This window comes from Chinchilla lanigera, unplaced genomic scaffold (genome assembly GCF_000276665.1).
Source record: "Chinchilla lanigera isolate Chin_1 unplaced genomic scaffold, ChiLan1.0 scaffold00011, whole genome shotgun sequence".
NCBI classification, from domain to species: Eukaryota; Metazoa; Chordata; class Mammalia; order Rodentia; family Chinchillidae; genus Chinchilla; species Chinchilla lanigera.
Genome location: NW_004955412.1, coordinates 4547077 through 4567836, shown reverse-complemented (window position 1 = coordinate 4567836; position 20760 = coordinate 4547077). Strand labels below are relative to the sequence as shown.

Below are 20760 nucleotides of genomic sequence, written 5' to 3'. Positions count from 1 at the left end.
GAAGCTCCTTACTGCACAGTGACAGCACAGCATTCATTCCGCGCCACACGCTCTCTGTATAGTCATGGCATGGCACTCTCGTAGATGGTTTTACATACTAAAATCGACATAACGACACTTCTGGGGTGGGAGGTCAAGTGCCAAATAAAAAGGGGCACGAGATCTCAAAAACAAGATGATACACAGAAGCGTAGGAGTTGTAAAAAGAGATAAATGTCTCTAAATCTATAAAGCTCAGATGATCTTTAAGAGGTCAAATAATATCAAATCACTGGAATGTACTTTTAAAATAAATTTTTTTAAAATTTCATTTTAAAGAGAAAAAAATGATAAAAATGATACAGAAGTTCAAAACAAGATGACAGGAAATTGACAATGGTTGTTATATAGCATATTGTTATGTTTGAAGTAGTTGCTCAGATTATCAGATATAGGCATGCAAAACCGATCAAACTGATAAGCGCTGTTTCTTTCAATGAACTAAGAGCAATTAGTAGTACAATTATCTTAGCCGTCTTGTGTGTGTATGTATGTATGTATCTATCCAGATATATTCCCCCACTTCCTTCTTTTCTTCTTTCCCCCATCCCAGTTGTTCTTTCGTTTCGAGCAGTTTCTTTCCCTTTCACAATATCTACTGCACCTTTTGGATCTTATTTACTCTTTCAGTTTCTTATACAAGGGAGGCAATACAATGTTTACACATGTGAATCTGATTTATTTCACTTATGAGTATGGTCTCTAGTTGCATCCATTTACCTATAAAAGCCTCGAGTTTTTCTTCTTTTATAGCTGAGCAGTACTCCACTGTACAAAAATACCACATCTTTTTTATCCATTTCTCTGTTAATAGGCATTTGGGTTGTTTCTAAGATTTGGCTATTATAAATTGTGCTGCTATAAACATGGGTGCACATATATCACTGTGGTATGACATTTTTAGTTCTTCTGGGAAAAGACCCAGAAGGGGAATAGCTGGGTTGAATGGGATCCTAGCTGGACCTCCAGTGTTTGAGGAATCTCCAGGCTGATTTCCACAGTGGCTGTGCCAGTCTACACTCCCAGCAACAGTGGAGTAGGGTTCCTTTTCCCCCACAACCCTGCCAGCGCTTGTTATTGGTTGATTTTTTTCATGAAGGCCATTCTTTCTGGGGTGAGATGGAATCTCAAAAGCATGTATAAAACAAGCTAATCAAGGATAAAAGGTAGCAAAAGGTGGTAGATGATTACAGGGGACATAGAAGATGATGAAAAACACATGAATTGTGTTCAAAAAAATTGGTTTGAAAGTAATGATCCAGGAATGATACACTGAGACTTTTTCCTACATCTACTGTATACCAAAACCAGCAGAATGATCTTGTACTTCTGGGAAAATTGGGGCAGAGAAAATAAGATAAACGAGCCGTAAAAAAATCAAACAGTATATGAACTGCTTCAAATGTTTATCAAGGATAAGGCAGTACTGTACACATAAAAAAGTGAACAAAAGCCAAAGAAGTAAAAAGCACTTTGGTAATTGCAATTGGGGTATACTTCGGTGGTTTTACCATGAAAATCTTCATGGTTCCAGATTTCACCATTTGATCGATGGTGTATCAGTACTATTTCCCTACAGCGAACACAATATCACATAATGCTTTTGTGATACAAATGATTATGTAATACAATTTCAAATAATTTTAAAATAACTTGATTGGGCACATAATAGAGGTGCACAACCTCAGCCATTTCCAGTACCCCAAGGGGCCTGGGGCTCCTTACACTCTGGCGCGTGAACCCGAGGCGGCCAGCTCATTCTCTGCCACCTGTGGTGATCCTGTGCCTACTACAGACTGCACAGCAAGAGCAGGTCACTAACTCAGAGCCAGCCTGTCTCAGACCTTAGGGACAGCGGCCTCTCTCTACCCAACCAGTGTGAAAAGGAAGCATCCCTGATTAGGGTACAGGCAGACACACGCCCAATCTTACTTTTCTCTATAGCTTGCAAAGTGGCCACTAAGAATGCGGCGTTACAGTGCTTATTTAGGAGAAGCTGCAGGTAGAGGTCACCCGTCAGAGTCAGCTCTAGAATCCAGCATGTTCCTTCTACTGTTTTACCATTTATCTGTCACGAAATGTAAACTTTGGTTTTATTTTGGGCCTGCTCCAAGGGGTAAACCAAAAAGTAGAAAGGATTATTTCTGATTAATAGCAGAAGCTGTTTCCAACTCAAATATACAAGGTCTTAATTCAAGAGTCAGGAACTGTTCATACCAATCAGAGATTTTGAAGGGAAAATAAATGACTTACTTTCTTCCTTCTTACTAATAATGGCAGGCAGCGTGTAAATCTGAAAAACAAAGGGTGTCTATCAGTTACTTGCAGTTAATGACCCGGCACAGAAGACTGGCATGGTGGTGCTTGTAAAGTGCACACAGGGACTGCCTCGATCTCAAGGGCTCACAACCGCTGTGTCCACAACACCCTTTGCCCCTCCTGACAACGACCCCCTGCTTATGCTGAGGCCCACCTTGCCTCACGCTCCGGCCCCTGCAGTCCTGCCCCTGCAGTCCTGCCCTGGGCAAATTTCTCCCGACCATCTAATTTAAATGTCTTATTCTCTTCCTCAACACGATACATAATATACCTTCTGCAGGAAGTGTCGCACAACGGATTTCACCTGCTTGTTCCCTCCTCAAATTATCTACTTCATGCTTTGCTTTCAGTGTGCATAATCCTAACTGTACCTTGCTGTCCTAACAAACTGTCCTTAAAATTTGCTCTAGGTCAAGACTTATTAATCATTTGTGGTGAAAAGCCAAAGGTTTTTTTTTTTTTTTAAAACCTGTCATTGGTTGGGATTTTATAAAATACTGTCAGGTTGAAATAGAAAATGATAAAAAAATAGACACGGAGCCCAGTGTTTTCTGATTAAATTTATCAGACTTATCAAGTGGTTAGAGAATGTTGTAAAGGGTTGATCAGAACTGCTGCACGGAGCTTATTGTGGGTTGGCCGTGCAGTGTGAGGGAGGGCCTCCAATTTGCTGACTCCGGGTCACACGGCCGGCACACAGGCATTGGCTGGGGTTGTTCACAGGCTCTCTGCTCTCTAAAGGAGATTCTAAGCAGGGGTGGCACACCCTATTCTTTATGCATGCTCCGCCCTCTCTGATCTAGCACCTGTGTTAAGAAAATAAACAGTGATGGACTCTTCCTCCCCAGTATCAGGAAGTAAATTATCATTCCAACATCAAAGTAACCACGAGCAAATGAGGAGGGAAAAATGTCACACCAGGGAGTTTTATCAAATGAGACTGTCTTACAGAAAGTGGCCCGGACTAGAGGGTCAGTTCATGCCTTGAACTCCGTTCATCACTCTTCATAATCTCCAGCACAAATCTTGTAAAACCCTGGCATGCATTAACCATGGACGAACACACTGACAGAAATAGTGCAGCCAGCTAATGGTTATAAGATTTTAAAAAGTAATTTCAGAGTTTTAAATTCATCCTGGAAAACTAAATTAAAAGCTGAAATTATGTGCCAGGGACTAAGACAACGCTGGGCAAACAGTACACATCTCTACTCCCCTGATCCAATACTTTAATACCTTCAATTAAACCACAATCACATGACAAAAAGTTCAGCTGTACTTTGTAACTTTTAGAATAAGAAGACATAAATTACAGAACGTGTCACGTGCTTACCGGTTCCTTCCCATCCATGGCTTCCAGCCAGAGTTTCCTATTAGCTTCAGAGAAGGCTTGTAACGTGATGATCCCGTGCCTACCAAAACCAAACGTTTGACATGCTAAGTTTATTCTCGCCATGTCTTTAAATGATTTTTAAGTTCTTAGTTAACTACAAACATAAAATTTGAAGGAAAAAAAGAAAAATGGAGAGAAAAAAGTACAAATTAAAAAGACAAAAAATTTGACTTTTAAGTACTGTTTAGAAAAATCACTGTGGGTGATTTAAATGTTTGTAATTCTGACGATTACGGGTAATAAGATCATTATGTGCTTTAGTACAAGACTGTCAGAAGAAGCTAGCTCCAAACTATGCCTTCTGAGACGACCAAAAGGAATGACAAAAATACATTTACAAAATTTAAAGCTTCCTAAATTTCCCACAGTATCAGAATGATTGTGTTGCTTCTGATTTGGTATAACCTGATCAACTAATACAATTATGATGAGTACACAGCAATGTGGGAAGTCTCAGACCATGATTAATAATTAAATACCAAGCACACAATAAATAATAGTCAGTAATAAAAATGATACTAAACCCAAAGCACTTCTTTATATCATTATCACAACATTAAAATTAATTCAGCTGAAATAATTTTCTCCCACGAGGCGCTGCGAAGGAGTTATGAAGGGGCGCGCTTTCAGAGCGAAAGAGCACAGGGAAGAACCAATACACCAAGAAAAGGATCCGAAACCTGAGAAAGGAATGAATCTCATTAAACAGGACATTAGAGGACTCTGAAGAGGAATGCTGAGAAGAAACTTTCACTAGAGATGTGTGATTAAAGACTTGGAGTGATTCAGAGAGACAGTAGTCTGCACCTCTTCTGTAAATAGGAACTGGAATGTGCTTTGCACATACACTAACTACACACGTAACAGAGCATTATGTACGGGAATGGAGCGGGGAGGAGCGGGGAGGGAAGGGGATGAAAAGTGCAATTCCGATAGTTATGCAAATGCACCCACTTCCCACAAGGAATGTGAATGTCTGTATTCCACACATGTACTAATAAACTAAAATAAAAATTAAAAAATAAATATATCATTGGAATGATAGGAAAAGAAAAATGTACGTAAAGATGAAGATAATTTGATGTTGGGGATTTCAGCCAGTGTAACGGCATCAATAGCACCGTTACAATGACAGTAAGCACTTGTTGGCTAGTGACATATTTTTGCGCATGTGTTAGGCATGGTGTTAATCGCCGATGCTTCTTTCACTGTCTCATTTAACCCTCAAGCTAAGTCTTGGAGGTACCTCCTCTACAGATGATGTAACAAAAGCATACAGTTTGCCAGGCGTAGTGGTGCACGCCTGTAATCCCAGCACTCAGGAGACTGAGGCAGGAGGTCGGCCATGAGTTCAAGGCCATGAGTTCAAGGCCAGCCCGGGCCATGAGTTCAAAGTCAGCCTGCACCACACAGGGAGACCCTGTTCCCCCTCAAAAAAGCACAGAGTTTAGCTATGCATCCTGCGGAGATAGTATAACTAGAATATGCTAAAATAAAATGATAAAATAATAAACTGTAGATATATATCTAAATACAAAGTTTAGAGTCTTTACTATAAATCTATTAAAACTAAGAAGTAGTTCAGCAAGTCTGCTGGATATGAAACTGATATATAAAATGAACTAACAGCCTTTCTACACTGCAATCTCAATCATTTAGGAAAAAAATTCCCTTTGAAAAGAATCTGATCCACCATTGCAGTTAAAAGGAAACCAAGAATATATCAAAAGACAGATACGTAAAATTTTCAAGAGTTCAACTCTTCATCAATTAATTAATAACTTTAATGTTATACCAGCTGAATCCTAAAGAATTTATGTTTTAAACAAAGGAGGGGAAATTTAGTATGCCGATCTCCAAAAGTATAAGAAAGAAAAGCAAAACAGCCAGTACAATTTTAAGGAAACATAGGAATGGGACCCTTGCCTTATAGTGAGTATAAGCTATAGCATATTACACATAATATCGTAGTATAGATAGTGCACACACATAAACGAATACAACATGCTACAGAATTCAGAACAGTAAGGCAATAACACAACAGGAAAAGAATAGATGGAGATCATGAAGCAGAGAGCAAGAAACAGTCCCCCTCGTATTTTCTTTCTGTTCTACTTGTATTGGCACAGCAAAGGAGCAGAGCTAGGCAGTTTCATTAGATCATGAACTCAGATGGAGTCATTTATCATTCTTCTAATAACCTACGGATGAGAATGCCCAGACCAGTGCTCCCCACGCTGTGTGTCTCCTGTAGGCATGAACTTAGCTGGCTGCGGGAGGCTTACGGTGTTCCCTTCCGTGCCTTCTTATTCCTGGGAAGCAAGGTTCCCAGACTCCAAAGGCCTACAAAAGCCAGGCCCTAGAACCAAAAAAAGAAAGAAAGCAAGCAGAAAAAAAGCCAGGCATGGTGGCACTCAACTGTAATCCCAGCACTCGGGAGGCTGAGGCAAGAGGATCACCTCGAGTTCGAGGTCAGCCTGGGCTACGCAAGTAAGTTCAAGGCCAGTGTGCACAACATAATGAGACTCTGTTGCAAAAAAAACAAACGCAAAAACAAACAAAAATCCCCCATAGGATTGTACAAAAAGAAAAAAAAAGCTTTAGGTTCCTTCTTTACAACAATTGCACCTAATATACTCATTTACATGGATAGTTCAGATTTCTCGCTGAGGTTATGTTTTGCTACCTTTCTGCGTCTCTTTTTAAGATCATACAATAACACATGTGAATGAGGTAAACATGTACGCTGCTTTCAGAAAGAGTGAAAACACTTGTGTGGTATTTCATGTTTATATCTAGACACAGAAACAGAAACGGTTTAACATAAAAACACAGAGTGAGAAGAAAAGCTCAAACCTTTCAACAACTTCTATGTCAAAGCAGAATCGTTTGTCAATTGAATCTGTCTTTCGTCGGATACAAGATTTCAACTTGAACATTTCTGGTGAGCTAGTAACGAGGCCGTTCTGAAACGATAGAGGATCATGTTACTAACATGAGGAGGAGAACTGAAATATACTACATACATGATTTAGAGCTGTCAAAAGTATAAGTTATACATGAAGGTCATAACCTTACACTTTTTCAATCTAACAGCGGTTCCATTAGAATATATCAAATCATTGCTTAATTAATAACATACACATGTTTTATTTCAAAGAATTCTGTGACATACCTATTTAATACTTATCAGCACATTTCCTTATAATGTTAAGTTACACTGCACAAGTCCTTACAACTTCAGATTTTGAGAAGGCATGAAATTACAGAGTTACGGTACCATTACAATTACATACCCAATACTTGTTAGGATACCACACTGTTGCTGTCAATCAAAATTTCATAGATTGTAAGGGATTATTATCATGTTAGTGTGTCCTTGTATTAGTGCTTTACGGTATCAAATGATGGCTACATCAAAGTCGCCAGAGTTACCAAAACAGTAAGTTCTATGATATACTTGAATATACTGCTATGCTTAGCACACCACGTGACTGCTTCGGTGCTAACCAACTGCTACCATGCAATTAAAACCAAAACTCTCTGGACAAAATGGAATCTAGGCTCAGTTTATAGGACTTCTCTTTTATATCTGAAATGCCACTCTATTCTAAGGGTCAAATTATCCAATGTCTGGTTAATTTTGTTTGGTTACAAGTGTCACAGATTTATTAACAAAACTTTGGCTTGATGTATTTACAGTATTAACTCCCTGTCATGTAAGTTGGCTTTCTGGCAATTACTACTCTAAAAAACTGAAACTAGCTATGTTAACGGCACTTACTAACTTCTCACGATGGTATTGATCTACGGTTTCTTTTTTTTTTTTTCTGCTATGTTCTCCTTTATTTTATGTCGTTTGGTTTGAATACTTTGACTCATGAATGCCCAAGCACAGTAAGTTTCAGCCAGCGTATTTGAGTATGTGTCTAACTTCGATCAACTTCTACCTCTGCCATGATCTATACTAGAAATTAGTTGTGTGAGTCACTTACTATTAGAAACGTACTTCTGGACCTGTTGAAATAAGCTTAGACTAATTATCTCTAAGATGACTCCCAGGATTCTTAGATCAAGCGCTAACAATCCAACTAGAGTGCAGTCATTTGCCATACGCGTATCTTAACTCACAAAAAGGTGCAGCGCATTCACTACAGCGCTGGGCGGCGTTTCGTCAAACAGCGAACACCGTGTCCTGCACCGCTGACCAGCCATGCAAGACACTCAGCGCCCAGTTTACTTTTGGAGCAAGCGAGCGTTGATTGGTTTCTTCTAAGCAACTTGCTGGCCAGTGTTCTGGTAAACAATACAGTGCAGAAGAGGCAAAGGCATTCAAGGATGACTGCAGTGCCCGATAGGGACCACAAAGGGTGCAGAACCTCCCAGCCCCGGACAGCTGCCGACAGTCCTCACGAGGGTGCCAGCCAAGGCCCAGTACGGGCCGGGAACTCTTGGCCAGGGTGGGGCTGACACCTCAGGAGTGTCTCGGAGGATTCTACATCCGACTCATCTGCTCATAACGTGGACAATTTAAAGGAAAGCCCTGTCGGTAAGGTCACTAAAATGAGAGAAAACTCTGACTTTTTCAATTTTTAAGAACTCACTCATGTAAAGAAAGTGCACGTGATACTCTGTTTTACTTCTATTACTTAATAACAAGCTTAGCCTTTGTTTTAAAAAAAGAACAAACATCTAGAACTAACTCACCATTTTCCCACTGGATTTCATTTCTGAAACACTCATTGTAAATGTTTTACTTCCTTTATCATATGTACAGTAATGTTTAATCCACGTGAAACCAAGTGGTCCTAATAAGGAAACAAAAACATTTCAGATATCAATAAATGATCTGTATGTAAGACTTCACAACACCACACAAGTGAGCACCCCATCTACCATGTTAGCTCGGGACATTTACTGTAAAAAAGGCCCCATGAGGGACAGCAGTGGAGGATACAGTGTCTTAGAATCAAACAACTTGACTTTACTTGTGAATCCCCACTGACTGCAAATTCATGAACTGGGTTGGACCTGCACTTCAGCAGTTAGCTGTAAAGGTGGTATACAGCTGGCTTTTCACATCTGCAGGTTCTGGGCTCATACACTCAACTAACCATGGATTCAAAATATACGCAAGAAAATTTGTACCTGTACTCCACATTTCTTTCACTATTCCCTAAGCAATGCATTATAACCGCTATTTATATCACAGTCACACTGATTAGATATAAGAATTGAAAGGTGATTTAAAGCATGTAAGAGGACATTCATAGGTTATATTAAATATTGTGTCATTTTATTTGAGATTTCAGCATCTATGGACTTTGGTACCCACAGGGGATCCTGGAACTGGTCCCCATACACGCTGAGACAAGTACTTGTGTGTATTCCACGGAGGTAGGGAGGATGAGAGATAGTGCCGGCTGTTACACACGGTGCCCTCACAGCTATTACTGCTCTTTACTCCCGAAGCCACTGTAATAGCCTGCTAAAAACTGACCAGTGCCTTCCACTCTGTCTGAAGCCCTCCAGTGGCTGCCCATTCTGTCCCAGTAGAAAGTGAAGGGCAAGCTGGGCATGTGGTGCACACCCATAAGCCCAGCACTCTGTGAAGTTACAGCAAAGGACCCCAAGTTCAAGCCCCGCCTGGGTAACTTCGTGAGACCTTGTCTGAAAATAATAATAATAATAATCATAATGATAAAGGAAGGGCTGGAGACGCAGTTGGGTGTGAGGTCCCTGGGTTCGATCCCCAGTACTATTAAACAAGTGTGTTGTCCACTAGGCACTGCCCGAGCTGGCCGACATCTTTGTCTTTCTCTCGCCTCACGTCCTATTGCGTTCTCCAGCACACACTCTGCTCCAACCGCACCTCTGCTGGCCCTACCCCAGGACACCTGGACTTACTGTTCCCCCGGCACAGCTACTCTTGCTTCAGGTATCTGCACGACTTGCACTGTCATCTCTTTCAGGTCTTTTACTAAATGCCACCTTCATCACACAGCCTTTCCTGGGAAGATATCTCGCATATCGACACCTTCACCTCGCCATTTCTGTTTCTTCTGAGCAGTTGTAACTGTCTCACACAATAAATTTCACTGATTTATCTTATACACTGTCTGTCTTTGGCAGGAGACAGACAGTCTGTTTTTTTTTTTTCTTTGAGACAGACAATCTTTTGGCTTCCTGACAGCGGGAACATAGGATATTGAGCTGACTCAAATATTTTTAATTCTTAGAATATGGTAAACCATATAACTCATGCTCAATAAATATTTGACAAATATACGAAGGAAGGAATCATTCATCCTGCTTTATGACTTTACTAAGCTTGCAATTATATCCTTTTACCACTAATCTGAAAGAAACAAATTCAAATTACCCCTTAAAGATAAAAATAAGACTGGCTATTAAAAAAAAAACCTTGCACAGATACTTCCTCTTCCCCCATAAATACCGTGCAGCCTTTCCCACAGCACGCCTGCTGTCACCCAGCATTCTCCTGAAGGACTGACCCTGCTGCTTCAGCAGGCTGCGTCCTTGGATCGGTTTTTCCATGACCAAGGTAAAAGACCTGCAGTGTTCCCACAGGGAGGCCAAGTGTCCTGAGCCCAGTTGCGAGAGTGAGCTGAGTGAGCTGAAATTTGAGCTCATTTTCTATAAAGCGTCTTCACCTAGGGACCCATCCTGCTTAACACCCGGATTTCCCTCGCAAGAACTATGCACAGTGTTATTGCTGGCTTCATTTCAAAACTATGTATTTAAAAGCAAGAAACTGAAATGTAAAGAAGCACCTCTTGAGAAAAGTGTTTCCTGAGCCGTTTGAATTATTTTTCTTTAATAATAATGCCCTTGGTGTCAAGTTTAACTTTAGCACTAAGCCACTCCAGGTTTTAAAATTACGGGGTATAGCCATCTACTTTATAAACACAAAGGATTGCTGTAATTAACTTCGCTTCTATTTGGGAGCCATTTCACACCGTAACACTTAACAATGCTTGTTGAGGATTCTGCGATGTGTGACGCAGAAGTACTTAAAGGCTGAGAGCTGATCGGTGGAAAGAGCAGGACGGAAACCGCAGTGACTTTAGTACTTGGCTAAGGCGTTACGAAGCACCACTAGCTGTAACTTTAAAATAAAGCCACTGCAACGCCTGGACCACATATCAGACCTAGGTGTGTTTCCTGCCTCCACCTCAAGTTGGAAACCTCCTACACTTAATCGCGAAGTTCACTGAACACACTTCCCGCTCTCTTTAGGGTCCTCTGGCGGTGGGCCAGGGCAGATGTGTTCCAACAAAAAATTCTGAAGTCCCTAAAAGTGCCTGGGAAAATAAAAATTTACTACAATTTCCAAGTTACAAGTAAGAGTTTAATTATCCCACCTCGTAATCATCTAGGGCTGCCAAGATGACTACTGCAGGAGTGCAAGGGATGTGCATTTGCTGAACGCTTACTACGTGCCTACATTTTATCTAAGAACCTTTTAAGTCGGACATGAGATATTTCACATGTGAGAAAACTGAGTCTCCCAGCTGCAGATGGCAGTACTGCTTTCACTTCTTTCCACAGGGCATGTGATTACATTAGTTTTTTCAGAGGACTGATGCTCTCGAGTTGTTTTAAGAATTGAGTTGGATGTATATTGTACCGAACAGTATGGGATCATGGTAAGCACAGTATTATTTTTATTTCTACCACTAAAAATAGAGGCGTTATACACAGTAGTTCTAATTTGTGCAACATCACTAGGAGTTAATAAATATCTGCTTCATGAGTGAAGAGCCTGCGCTCTGCAAACGGCAAGGCTCGCACGGTTAGACGGTGACACACACGGACTGTGAGCAGGCTTTGACTCCGGAAGCCCTGCCCTTCCCGGTTAACGTCCACTGCAATAGGGCTTTGTGCACGGTAGAGGTGGGCGACGCGAGCGCCATATATCGGGATAAAATGCAGCCGCGTGTCTGTGCTGCGGGGCTCTGCTTCTGTCCCACCACATCTGTCACTATTTCGCTCCAAGTACAGCCCTGAGATTTAGTACTGACCACCGGCGGCCCACGGCTTCTCTTATGCCTTCAACTACACAAGAAACCCGAACCGAAACTCTTTATCTCATTTTCTGGCGCTCACGGAGCTCGCTCGGTGACAGCAAGCTCACCATGAACATACTTCAGTGAGTTTGCTGTCAGATTTTCCTATTACGAACACTTTCCAAGACTCCGAGCTGGAAGAGGCTTTGAATATTTGCCCCTCATATACAAATAATTCCCCAGCATGAATTTTCTTTTTAAATTCTTCGGCAAGTAGAAAGGGCGAGGGCAGAGGTGGGAAAGACGGCGGGAGGGGTTTTCATGGGGCAAGGGAGAGCTCCGAAGGTGGTGAGCCCCTCGTGGGGCGCTGGAAGGTGGTTGCAGAGGCGCACACACGGTAAAATTGCGCAACTGCAAATTTTAAGCCAGAGTAATTTACCGTATGCCGATTACGTATCGGCAAAGCTATAAACACAATGCGGATGGACACACAGAGTCAAGAGGGACACTGCATTGGAGGGTAACAAGAGAGCGGTGTTAAGAAAAGGAGAAAGAGCATCCAACCGTGAGACTCCCGCGTCAGGCGCTGCTACCGGCATCTCCACAGCGCCCGGAGAAAGACCTGCAGGGTCCCCCAGGGCTGGATGAGGGGTGGGAGGCCCCGGAGGCCCGCGGAGGCTGTGATGAGATCAGGCCCGGGCTGAGTTGGTGGAGATGAAGAAGAGTTCAAGGATACCAAGGAGATGAAATAGATCTGGCATCAGGCTCCAGAGAGAGAGGTACGACCTGAGGGTGACCTTCAGCTATGTGACTGAGGAGAAGGCAGATGTCACGGACACACACACAAGTCTTTGGAGGTGAGGTCAGTCGTACAAAAGGTTTAATGATCAGAATAATCCGGAGGAAACATCAGGTATCTTATATGAACACTATCTAAGCCCCATCCCCAAGCGACCCTCGTGGTATTAAAGGGCCTATGCTTCTAGACTGTTCGACCCAAATGTCCAACAGCTTAGAAACAGGTAAACAAGCTATGGTACTGTCCAACGGATGGGATACCAGTTAGTGACCAAAGATGATATATTTGAAAATTATGTTCAAAATAAATTTGTTAGTTAACCCTAAATTTTGTTTTAAGTAAAACATATTAGCTAGGTAGGGTGGCACCTGCCTATTACCCAAGCTACTCAGGAGGCTGAGGCAGAAGAATCTCAAGTTGGGTTCCAGCCTGGGAAACTTAGCAAGACTCTGTCTCAAAAAAAGCAAACCAATAAAATAAAACAAAAATAAAATGTGTACCCATAAGCAACTATTTAATACCTGCAAAGAACTCAAGAGATAAAACATTATTAAGCTAGAAAGAATAAAGTTTACAGACAGAAGGATGGCATCTCTCCTACCCCCACCGCATGTCTGAAGAAGCCTGCCAAGAACTTGCTCTGTTTTGCCAAATCCATCATTAATGAAAATGTTAGCACCCTCAACGTTCTCTCACACGGAGGCTCTCGATCCTGACTTAAAACTCAGTACCGAAAATTTCCTTGAAGTCCCAAGCACAAGCTACAGTATGGACCAACCCTCTGTGAATCCATGCGTGGGTCATTTCTCACAAACTGGGCAGTGGGGTGAAAGCTGGCCTTCATGGCCTAACTGTAGAGTAGCCAGGAAGGTTACTGACGTTTATCATTTTAAGATTTGCAAAGAATACGCTGGCCAAGGTAGATAGCAACGACAGAGCAAATCCTGGAACCCGAATCTCCTGGGCCAGCGTCCTTCTGCTATTTAGACCACAGGGTCATAAATGGTGGCAGAGTCCGATGATCCGACTGTCACTTGCTGGCACCCTGCTGCCCAGCAACTGAACATCACTCAGGCATCGCAAACGCGAAACTTATCCACGTGTTGGTGACCGTGTTGCATATACATCAAAAATTTTCACAGCCCAGTCTGTGCCTGCGGGCTTCCTTCCGTCATAAACCCTTAGACTACATTATTTTACCAAATAAAACAATGTCACTATTCTTTTGCCTCCTGACGTGCAGACTTCAGAAGAGTGCTCGTCTACGTGGGTTTTAAGCTTCGACGTGTGAGAAAGTACAGAGAGCAAGCACAGGCATTTCACAACTTGTAGCAACTCCACACAGCCACTAAGTCTAAGCCCATGATTTCACATTCACAAAGTCACCGTTTCATGATGGATCCAAATACAAACATCAGTGTCGGTACCATGAGACAGTACGAGAACAACTTTTATAGCGTACCTGACTGAAATAGCAGTAATTTAGTCAAAATCTTCAAACTGCTTCTACTTAATGACATCGACCAGGCAGGAAAGGTCCCAGTTTGATAAGCCTGAATGGCTTTTTATTAATTTTTGTGAGAAAAATTTTCTTAACATGAAGCAATTATGATAGTGTTCTCTTGGGCCTGGTACTTATTTTCTAAACCGGGGAAGTAAGGAGTGTCAGTGTGACATGGCACCATTGCCAGTGTTAGTCCTGAACGCTGGCAGAACAGAGAATGAAATGAAATAATGCTGCTGGAGGGAAAAAACTATTATTATAGCTGCCAGGATGATTCATCTTGATAAAGGTTCTGATTTTCAATTTTCCGTGGAGCTTTAAATTGAGTTATCACAGTTAAATTCTAAAACTGAACTTAGGCCACATATTGTCAGTGAAGACGGCAACTTCTGAGTTCAACAATGCAGGGCCAGCTTAGAGTACCTGACGCCAAAACTGGAAACCACTCCTGACTTGGGAAGTGGTAGTAACGGCAGGGGTGGCGAAGTGCACTATTTCACATACGACAAAGCTGTAAGGAATTTCAGTCTTCCCAAGTGAAGAACACCGTAACAACCAAGCCACATCTAAAAGAAACAGCGTGCTGTGTTCCGATCCTAAGAGACACGGATCATGCTTTGACTCACGTTTCTCCTGGACGTACAGGTAGCCCTCCATCGTCCACTGGCTGGGCGGGCGGTAATCTTGGTTGGCCGACTTCATCCTTTGCATCAACCGCTCTACCTCTTGTCGCGTACTTTCAAAATTATTCCTTGTCTTTAGTAAACAGAAACAAGAATTTCATTCACTGTTTCCTATCGGGGTTAAAGGCCTTCCCACCGATGTTTCAAAAGCACAAATGTCATAAAGGGGAGCGCTGATTCTTTTGGCACTATTACACACATTCAGATGCTGTGATGTTCAGTCTTTGATCTGAGTTTGAATTTTTTTAGTGAAAACTTCCTTAAATGAACTTCTGCACCTTTTCTCCTCTGAATATCTTTGTCTTGTGCTTAGGTGTGAATGTGTGAAAGGAAAACTTTATCCTCACACTCTAATTGTACTACTTAGAATTAAAAATAGGTAAGGTTTATTAAATATAGTTTTGAATTCTCTAATATCTAATATAAAAAAAGCATATATTTGACTTAATTCTTTTGAAAGAAAAAATGGTATTTTTGATATAAGTGGCACTGAGCAAATCAAGGAAATAATTTGCCACTCTTGTTTCAAAAGTTTTTTGAAGAAATATTATGGAGTTTGGTTTTGGGGAATAACAACGTAGTTATTAAAAGACAGGTATAAAATTGATTTATAAAAATGAATACATGTCCAAGTTCTGACTTCGGTTTATGCATACTAGAGCAAGTTTACCTAAGCAAGAGAGAGCACCAGGAACTTCTCTATGAAAATCTCTTTTGTGCTCAGATCACGTTACCTTACACGATACTGTATGTGTCTGAAAACATAAAAATCATCACCACCTAACTAAGATCTTGGTATGGCCCATAACACAAAAGTGAATCTCAAGGGAGGTTAGATAATTTTTCCTTTGACATTTTGCTATTTTTCTCTTTCAAACACAAGGAGTTAAGTTGTTTTTTTCTAATTTCTTCCTCTTTTCCCAATCCTGAATTCTAGGAATCTAAACTTAATTGCATTTAATAAGGAAATAAAAATGCATTGGCTTTTATAATTTTCCTACTTAATATTCCTTTTAACATTTAATTCTAACTGTATTTCATATTGAAAAACAATGGAAGTGAATTAAAGGTGAGACTTATTTTGCTAGAAAATCTAAAAAGATAAAACCCCACACTCCTGTAGAATAAACCCAAATTCGTATTTCCCAAGGGAAACTCCTGAACATCTCTATAATGACAAGGGCCACATAAGCGGAGAAACATGGTACTGAAGAAACTAAGTGAAGGCCTCCTATGTTATTTTCGTTATAGTGTTAGACACTTAGGGTTTCAGTTATGGAAAAAAATACAGGAATTAAAGTTTATTCTTCGTCAGGTTTGAAATGGCCACAGATATCCTCCCTCTATAACGGAAGTGTGTCTCATTAGTTGAAAATCAGACATTGTTAAACCATGAAATCAGTGATTAAAATGATTGATTAGACAACTTTACAAAATAAACTCAATAAGGCAGGTAAGTTGTTTGGAAATTATTCCCATTTACGCTTTAAAGCAGTTTTTGTTTTTTTTTCCTGTCTTTTTGAGACAGGGTCTTGCCATGCAGTCCAGGCTGGCCTTGAGCTCACTTTGTAGGCCAGGCTGGCCTAGAACTCGCAATGATCCTCCTGCCTCAGCCTCCTGAGTCCTGGGATTACAGGTATGTGCCACCATGCCCAGCAAGAATCTTTTTTTCTTTTTGGTTCCGGGAATCGAACTCAGGACCTTGCACTTGCCAGGAAGGCGCTTGTCCCGCTGAGCTATAACCCCAGCTGTATGTTTCAAAACCACATTCAAACCCTGTTATTTGATAATAATAAATATCACATATTTGATTAAAAAATTCAGAAAGAGATGGTACCTTACAATGTTAAAATGTACTACCATCATTTAACAAATGTAGAAATGTTATTCTCTCAACAAATAAGACTTGCCTTGGGCCAATGACTATTTTCTTCTAGCTTTGAGGTATAACTGACCAAAGTTATATGCAGTCAGGGCATACAACTTGATGTCTCGCTCTACCTACACATTGTAAAACGATTCCAGGAAATAAGATAACATACCCATTGCCACATTTGTGTGTTATGATTTGGGTCTAAATGTGCCCCTAGAATCTGTGTCTGGAGGGTGACCGGGTCGTGGGGTGCTGTGCTTGTCGGCGGATTCATCCGCCGAGTTCAGCGGCACACTGTGGGGCGGGGCTGGGGCCTGGTCCGAGGAGGGCCTCAGGGGTGTGCAGACGTGGAAGGTGTGCTCTTATCCCTGTGCCCCTCCCTGCCTCCTCCTGGTTTCCTGGCTGTCACAGAATGAGGAGGGGTCCTCTCCCAGGCCATTCTACCAAGCCTGTCCTTCCTGGGACGGGAACTCTGGAGTGAACCTGCTGGAAACGGTGAGCCCAATAAACTTCTCCCTTAAGTTGTGGGAGTCAGTGTGTGTGTGTGTGTGTGTGTGCGCGCGCGCGCGTGCGTACATGTGCAGTATATTTAGTTCAATGCTCTGTAAATGTCCAATTTCAAAGTATCTAATGTAAAGCTATTATCAACTATAGTCATCTGTACAATAGATGTCTGGAATTTATTCATCTTTGTATCGTTCAGTAAATTAATGAAAAGACTGGAAAAGATAAACATGTTCAAATTTCCGGTTGTCTGCATACAGGCAATATAAAATCTGCTAGTATCAAGCGTTCTAACATAAGCTTAGCTTCTTTTTTTGGAGTTTACTTATAGATAGAGCATCTGGCAAAAATATATTTATAAAGTAGCTTTTCTGAATTACAGGGATTTTACCACACTCTGCCAAGCTGCCGAAAGATTCTAAGGTTTGACTTGTTGTGACTATGCTGCCCCGCGGTCACGAGCTTCTCTGTGGAAAGGCAGGAGAAACGGGTGCAGTCTTACGTTCTGCAAGTTGAACTGCAGCTGTTGCTTATATGGTGCAAATTCTTGGGCAAGCTCATATCCCTCATGGTAAAAAGTAAATAAGCCCTGAAGGAATGACAAAAGCTGCAAAGACAGAGAGAGAAAAAACCATGAGAACTTTTTGTTTTAAAAAAAGATCATCCTTAAATGTAAAATACATTCACATCTCTTGTACAGAAGAAATTATATTTCATTCTATTTCCTCAAACTACAAAGCTTCAAACTTTTTGCTTGGTGAGGCAGACAACAAAATTATGCAGAGGAAACAAACCACAGCACTAAGTTTTATTTCCTTTTTTGGTAGACAATGATTTAATTTTTAAGTATGCCAAGAGCAACTGTCATACTCAGCTATTCAAATACATTAAAGAAATATCTACAAGGGGGAAATGTACCACAAATGAGGGTAAGACTAAAGTGAAATAGGTCCGCTGCAAAAGAGCTTCTAACCAAAATAGGGTGGTTAGACTAAGTGTAGGCATACACAAGACCAAACCACAACATAACAGGTTAAAAACAGCTAAGGGAAGGAATAGAAACTTCGGCCAGAGGAAAATAAGAAAAGTACCACAAGGGGGCAGTATTTGGCGTTAAATAAAGAACATTTTTAGCAAGAACTCAAAAGAGTTCAGCAAACAAAAAACATACTACAGATCTCCAACACAGGTCTTTGCTAACAGAATTAGAATAAAGTTTATTCCAGAAGAAAAAAATATCACCCACAGCAGCCTTCTAACATCAAATTCACATTGAATTCATTTCTGCTTGTATTTTTATCTATAAAGTAAAATTGTCTATGGCATTATAGAGCACACGATATGCTCACACGGAGTAAGTTACACGTGTAAAAGATTTTTAATTTTTAAAATTTAATTAACTGAGATTTTACTCCACAGATGCACCCACTAATTTAATCTCTGCTACAATCTCTGTCTACAACTTAATTATTTTAACTAAGGAAGAAACACAATTTGGAACCATTTTCGTACGTAAACATTGTCCCACCACTTCCTGTCTGTTGGGGGCACTGGGTTAAGCACTGACTGGTCAGTCTGTTATGATTTCCAACAACTAAGTACCGGTTGTGTTGAGAGATAATGACCCGATACTTCTCTTCCTATCAACAAGTCCATTTCACACAAAGCTTTGTTCATTTTGAACAGCCAACACTTTCCGATTGTTACCCTGTTGTACTTTAATTCTCGTTCAACAGTTCAAGAAACAGTTTGATATGACAAAATGTACTATTTGCCAATTGTAGAATATTTTTATATTCTCAATTTATATATTTATATATAAATATATATTTATATAAATATAATATAATATATATTATATAAATATAATATATAAATATATATTTTTATATATTTCTCAATTTTATATTCTCAATTTTACATCAACTGATAGTTACTGTCCAAAATAAATACTCAATAGAGCAAGCTAAAGATGGTGCTAAAACATATCCAACAGACTATCCAATAAAACATGCAGTCTACCTTAATGGAACCTATGTAAACTAAAGTGGAGCTGAAAATAGGATTAAAAATATTTTTAATTAGACTTTAAGTATACAGATTTAGCACTTTTCAGAGATGAAATATGGAATACTTTTGAAACAAATAGTGCTAGTCCTCTGAATAGCAGTACATTTATGAAGTTGTTGTTGGAGTACTGTTTCATGACAGCATTGGGAATTACTGTACAATTAAACTGTCTCACTCTAAACTGGACGCTACATGGAGCACACGCTGTTTTAAAATCTTGATAGGCATAAAAGTTAGTACAATTTATGAAGAAGATAAACTCAGAATATCTGTGACAGATTTTCCACAAACCAACTAATTGCCTATTCTGAGTGTCCAGACATTTGGAAGGAGAAAGCACCTTGATGCTTCTGAAACAGGAAGCAAACAATTTTGAATTTAACCAGAACATCATTAAAAGAATTTAACAAATGTTCAGTTGATATCCCTAGCCATGGAGGTTTATGAGGTATTTGGACTGTTCTGTCCTGGCTTAATACTCTGGTCCTAAAGCGATACACAATTTCAGAAGCCAAGTCATATAGAGAGGATGCTGGGTCCTCTGCTGAACCATGACTGCCTGTGAGACAGCCCTCCTCACCCTAACGCTGCAGCCGTGCTGAGCAGCATGCGAGTCTCCAAGGTAAAACTCTCCTGCGCAAGTATCCCGGCTGTGAGGTTCTTAATCTTGTTTTTAGAAATATGATTCCAGCACCTCCGTTTTTATTCAGAGTATTCTCCATCCTCAGCATCTTAGTCTTTTTTTTTTTTTCTTCAGTCCCGGGGATTGAACTCACGTCCTTGTGCTTGTCGGGCGCGCTGTGCCCTGAGCTAAATCCCCAGCCCCATCCTCAGCATCTTAGGATGCAGCAACTTTAATCAAGGAGAACATAAAGCCACTGGCATCTTTTAGCAGGATTCAGAATCATTTAGTAGCAGACAAAATGTTTTAAACTCACAACATATGGTAAGCAACCGCTAGGGAATGTACTACTCTACAGAAAATACATACACACTGTACATGAAGAACACACATCTTTTCTTTTTGTCCCACACTGCCTTTGGAAGCAGCTTTTGGGAAAGTTTAATAAAGAGCATGCATATGAAACAACTGTCTCTAGATGGCAGCAGAGTTAAGTTTTTTTGTAGGTTTGGATAAATACTCCTTTATTTCATTCTTGATAAATTCCATGATGTTAAACCAACAGGACTTAACAGGACAGCCTGAAAACTTTTTAAAATTGTACTCTGCATATATCATTTTCTTTGGTCAATGTATCTTAGTAGCTAGTGTCTGAATACTAGACAGATTAGGTTTTTCTTTTTTGTATTTAAGTAATCTTTTTTCTTTGAAGATTTTTTTTTCTTATTTTAAAACTAAAAGGAGGAAAACATTAACAGACAGACAACCTTTTACAAAATAGCAAAAGAACAGTAGAGACAATACAGAGTTACAAACAAAGTGGTAGGAAATTAACAATGCTTGTTGTATTACACATTGATATCTTCAAATTGTATTACATACTGACATCTTCATGGTTTCTCATGAAAACAAATAGAGACATGC

At 40.4% G+C, this 20760-nt stretch overlaps 1 protein-coding gene across 1 annotated transcript in view; it reads right to left on the bottom strand.

The window, feature by feature from the left end:
- Arhgap42 (Rho GTPase activating protein 42) overlaps positions 1-20760 on the bottom strand; it is a gene marked incomplete at its 5' end in the record, with an annotated part of 234285 nt that overhangs the window by 33817 nt on the left and 179708 nt on the right. The window contains 6 exon segments of the mRNA XM_005377961.2: positions 2293-2332; positions 3692-3770; positions 6608-6717; positions 8459-8559; positions 14711-14840; positions 17647-17751. Of these exon segments, the coding sequence (XP_005378018.1) occupies positions 2293-2332; positions 3692-3770; positions 6608-6717; positions 8459-8559; positions 14711-14840; positions 17647-17751 (565 nt within the window).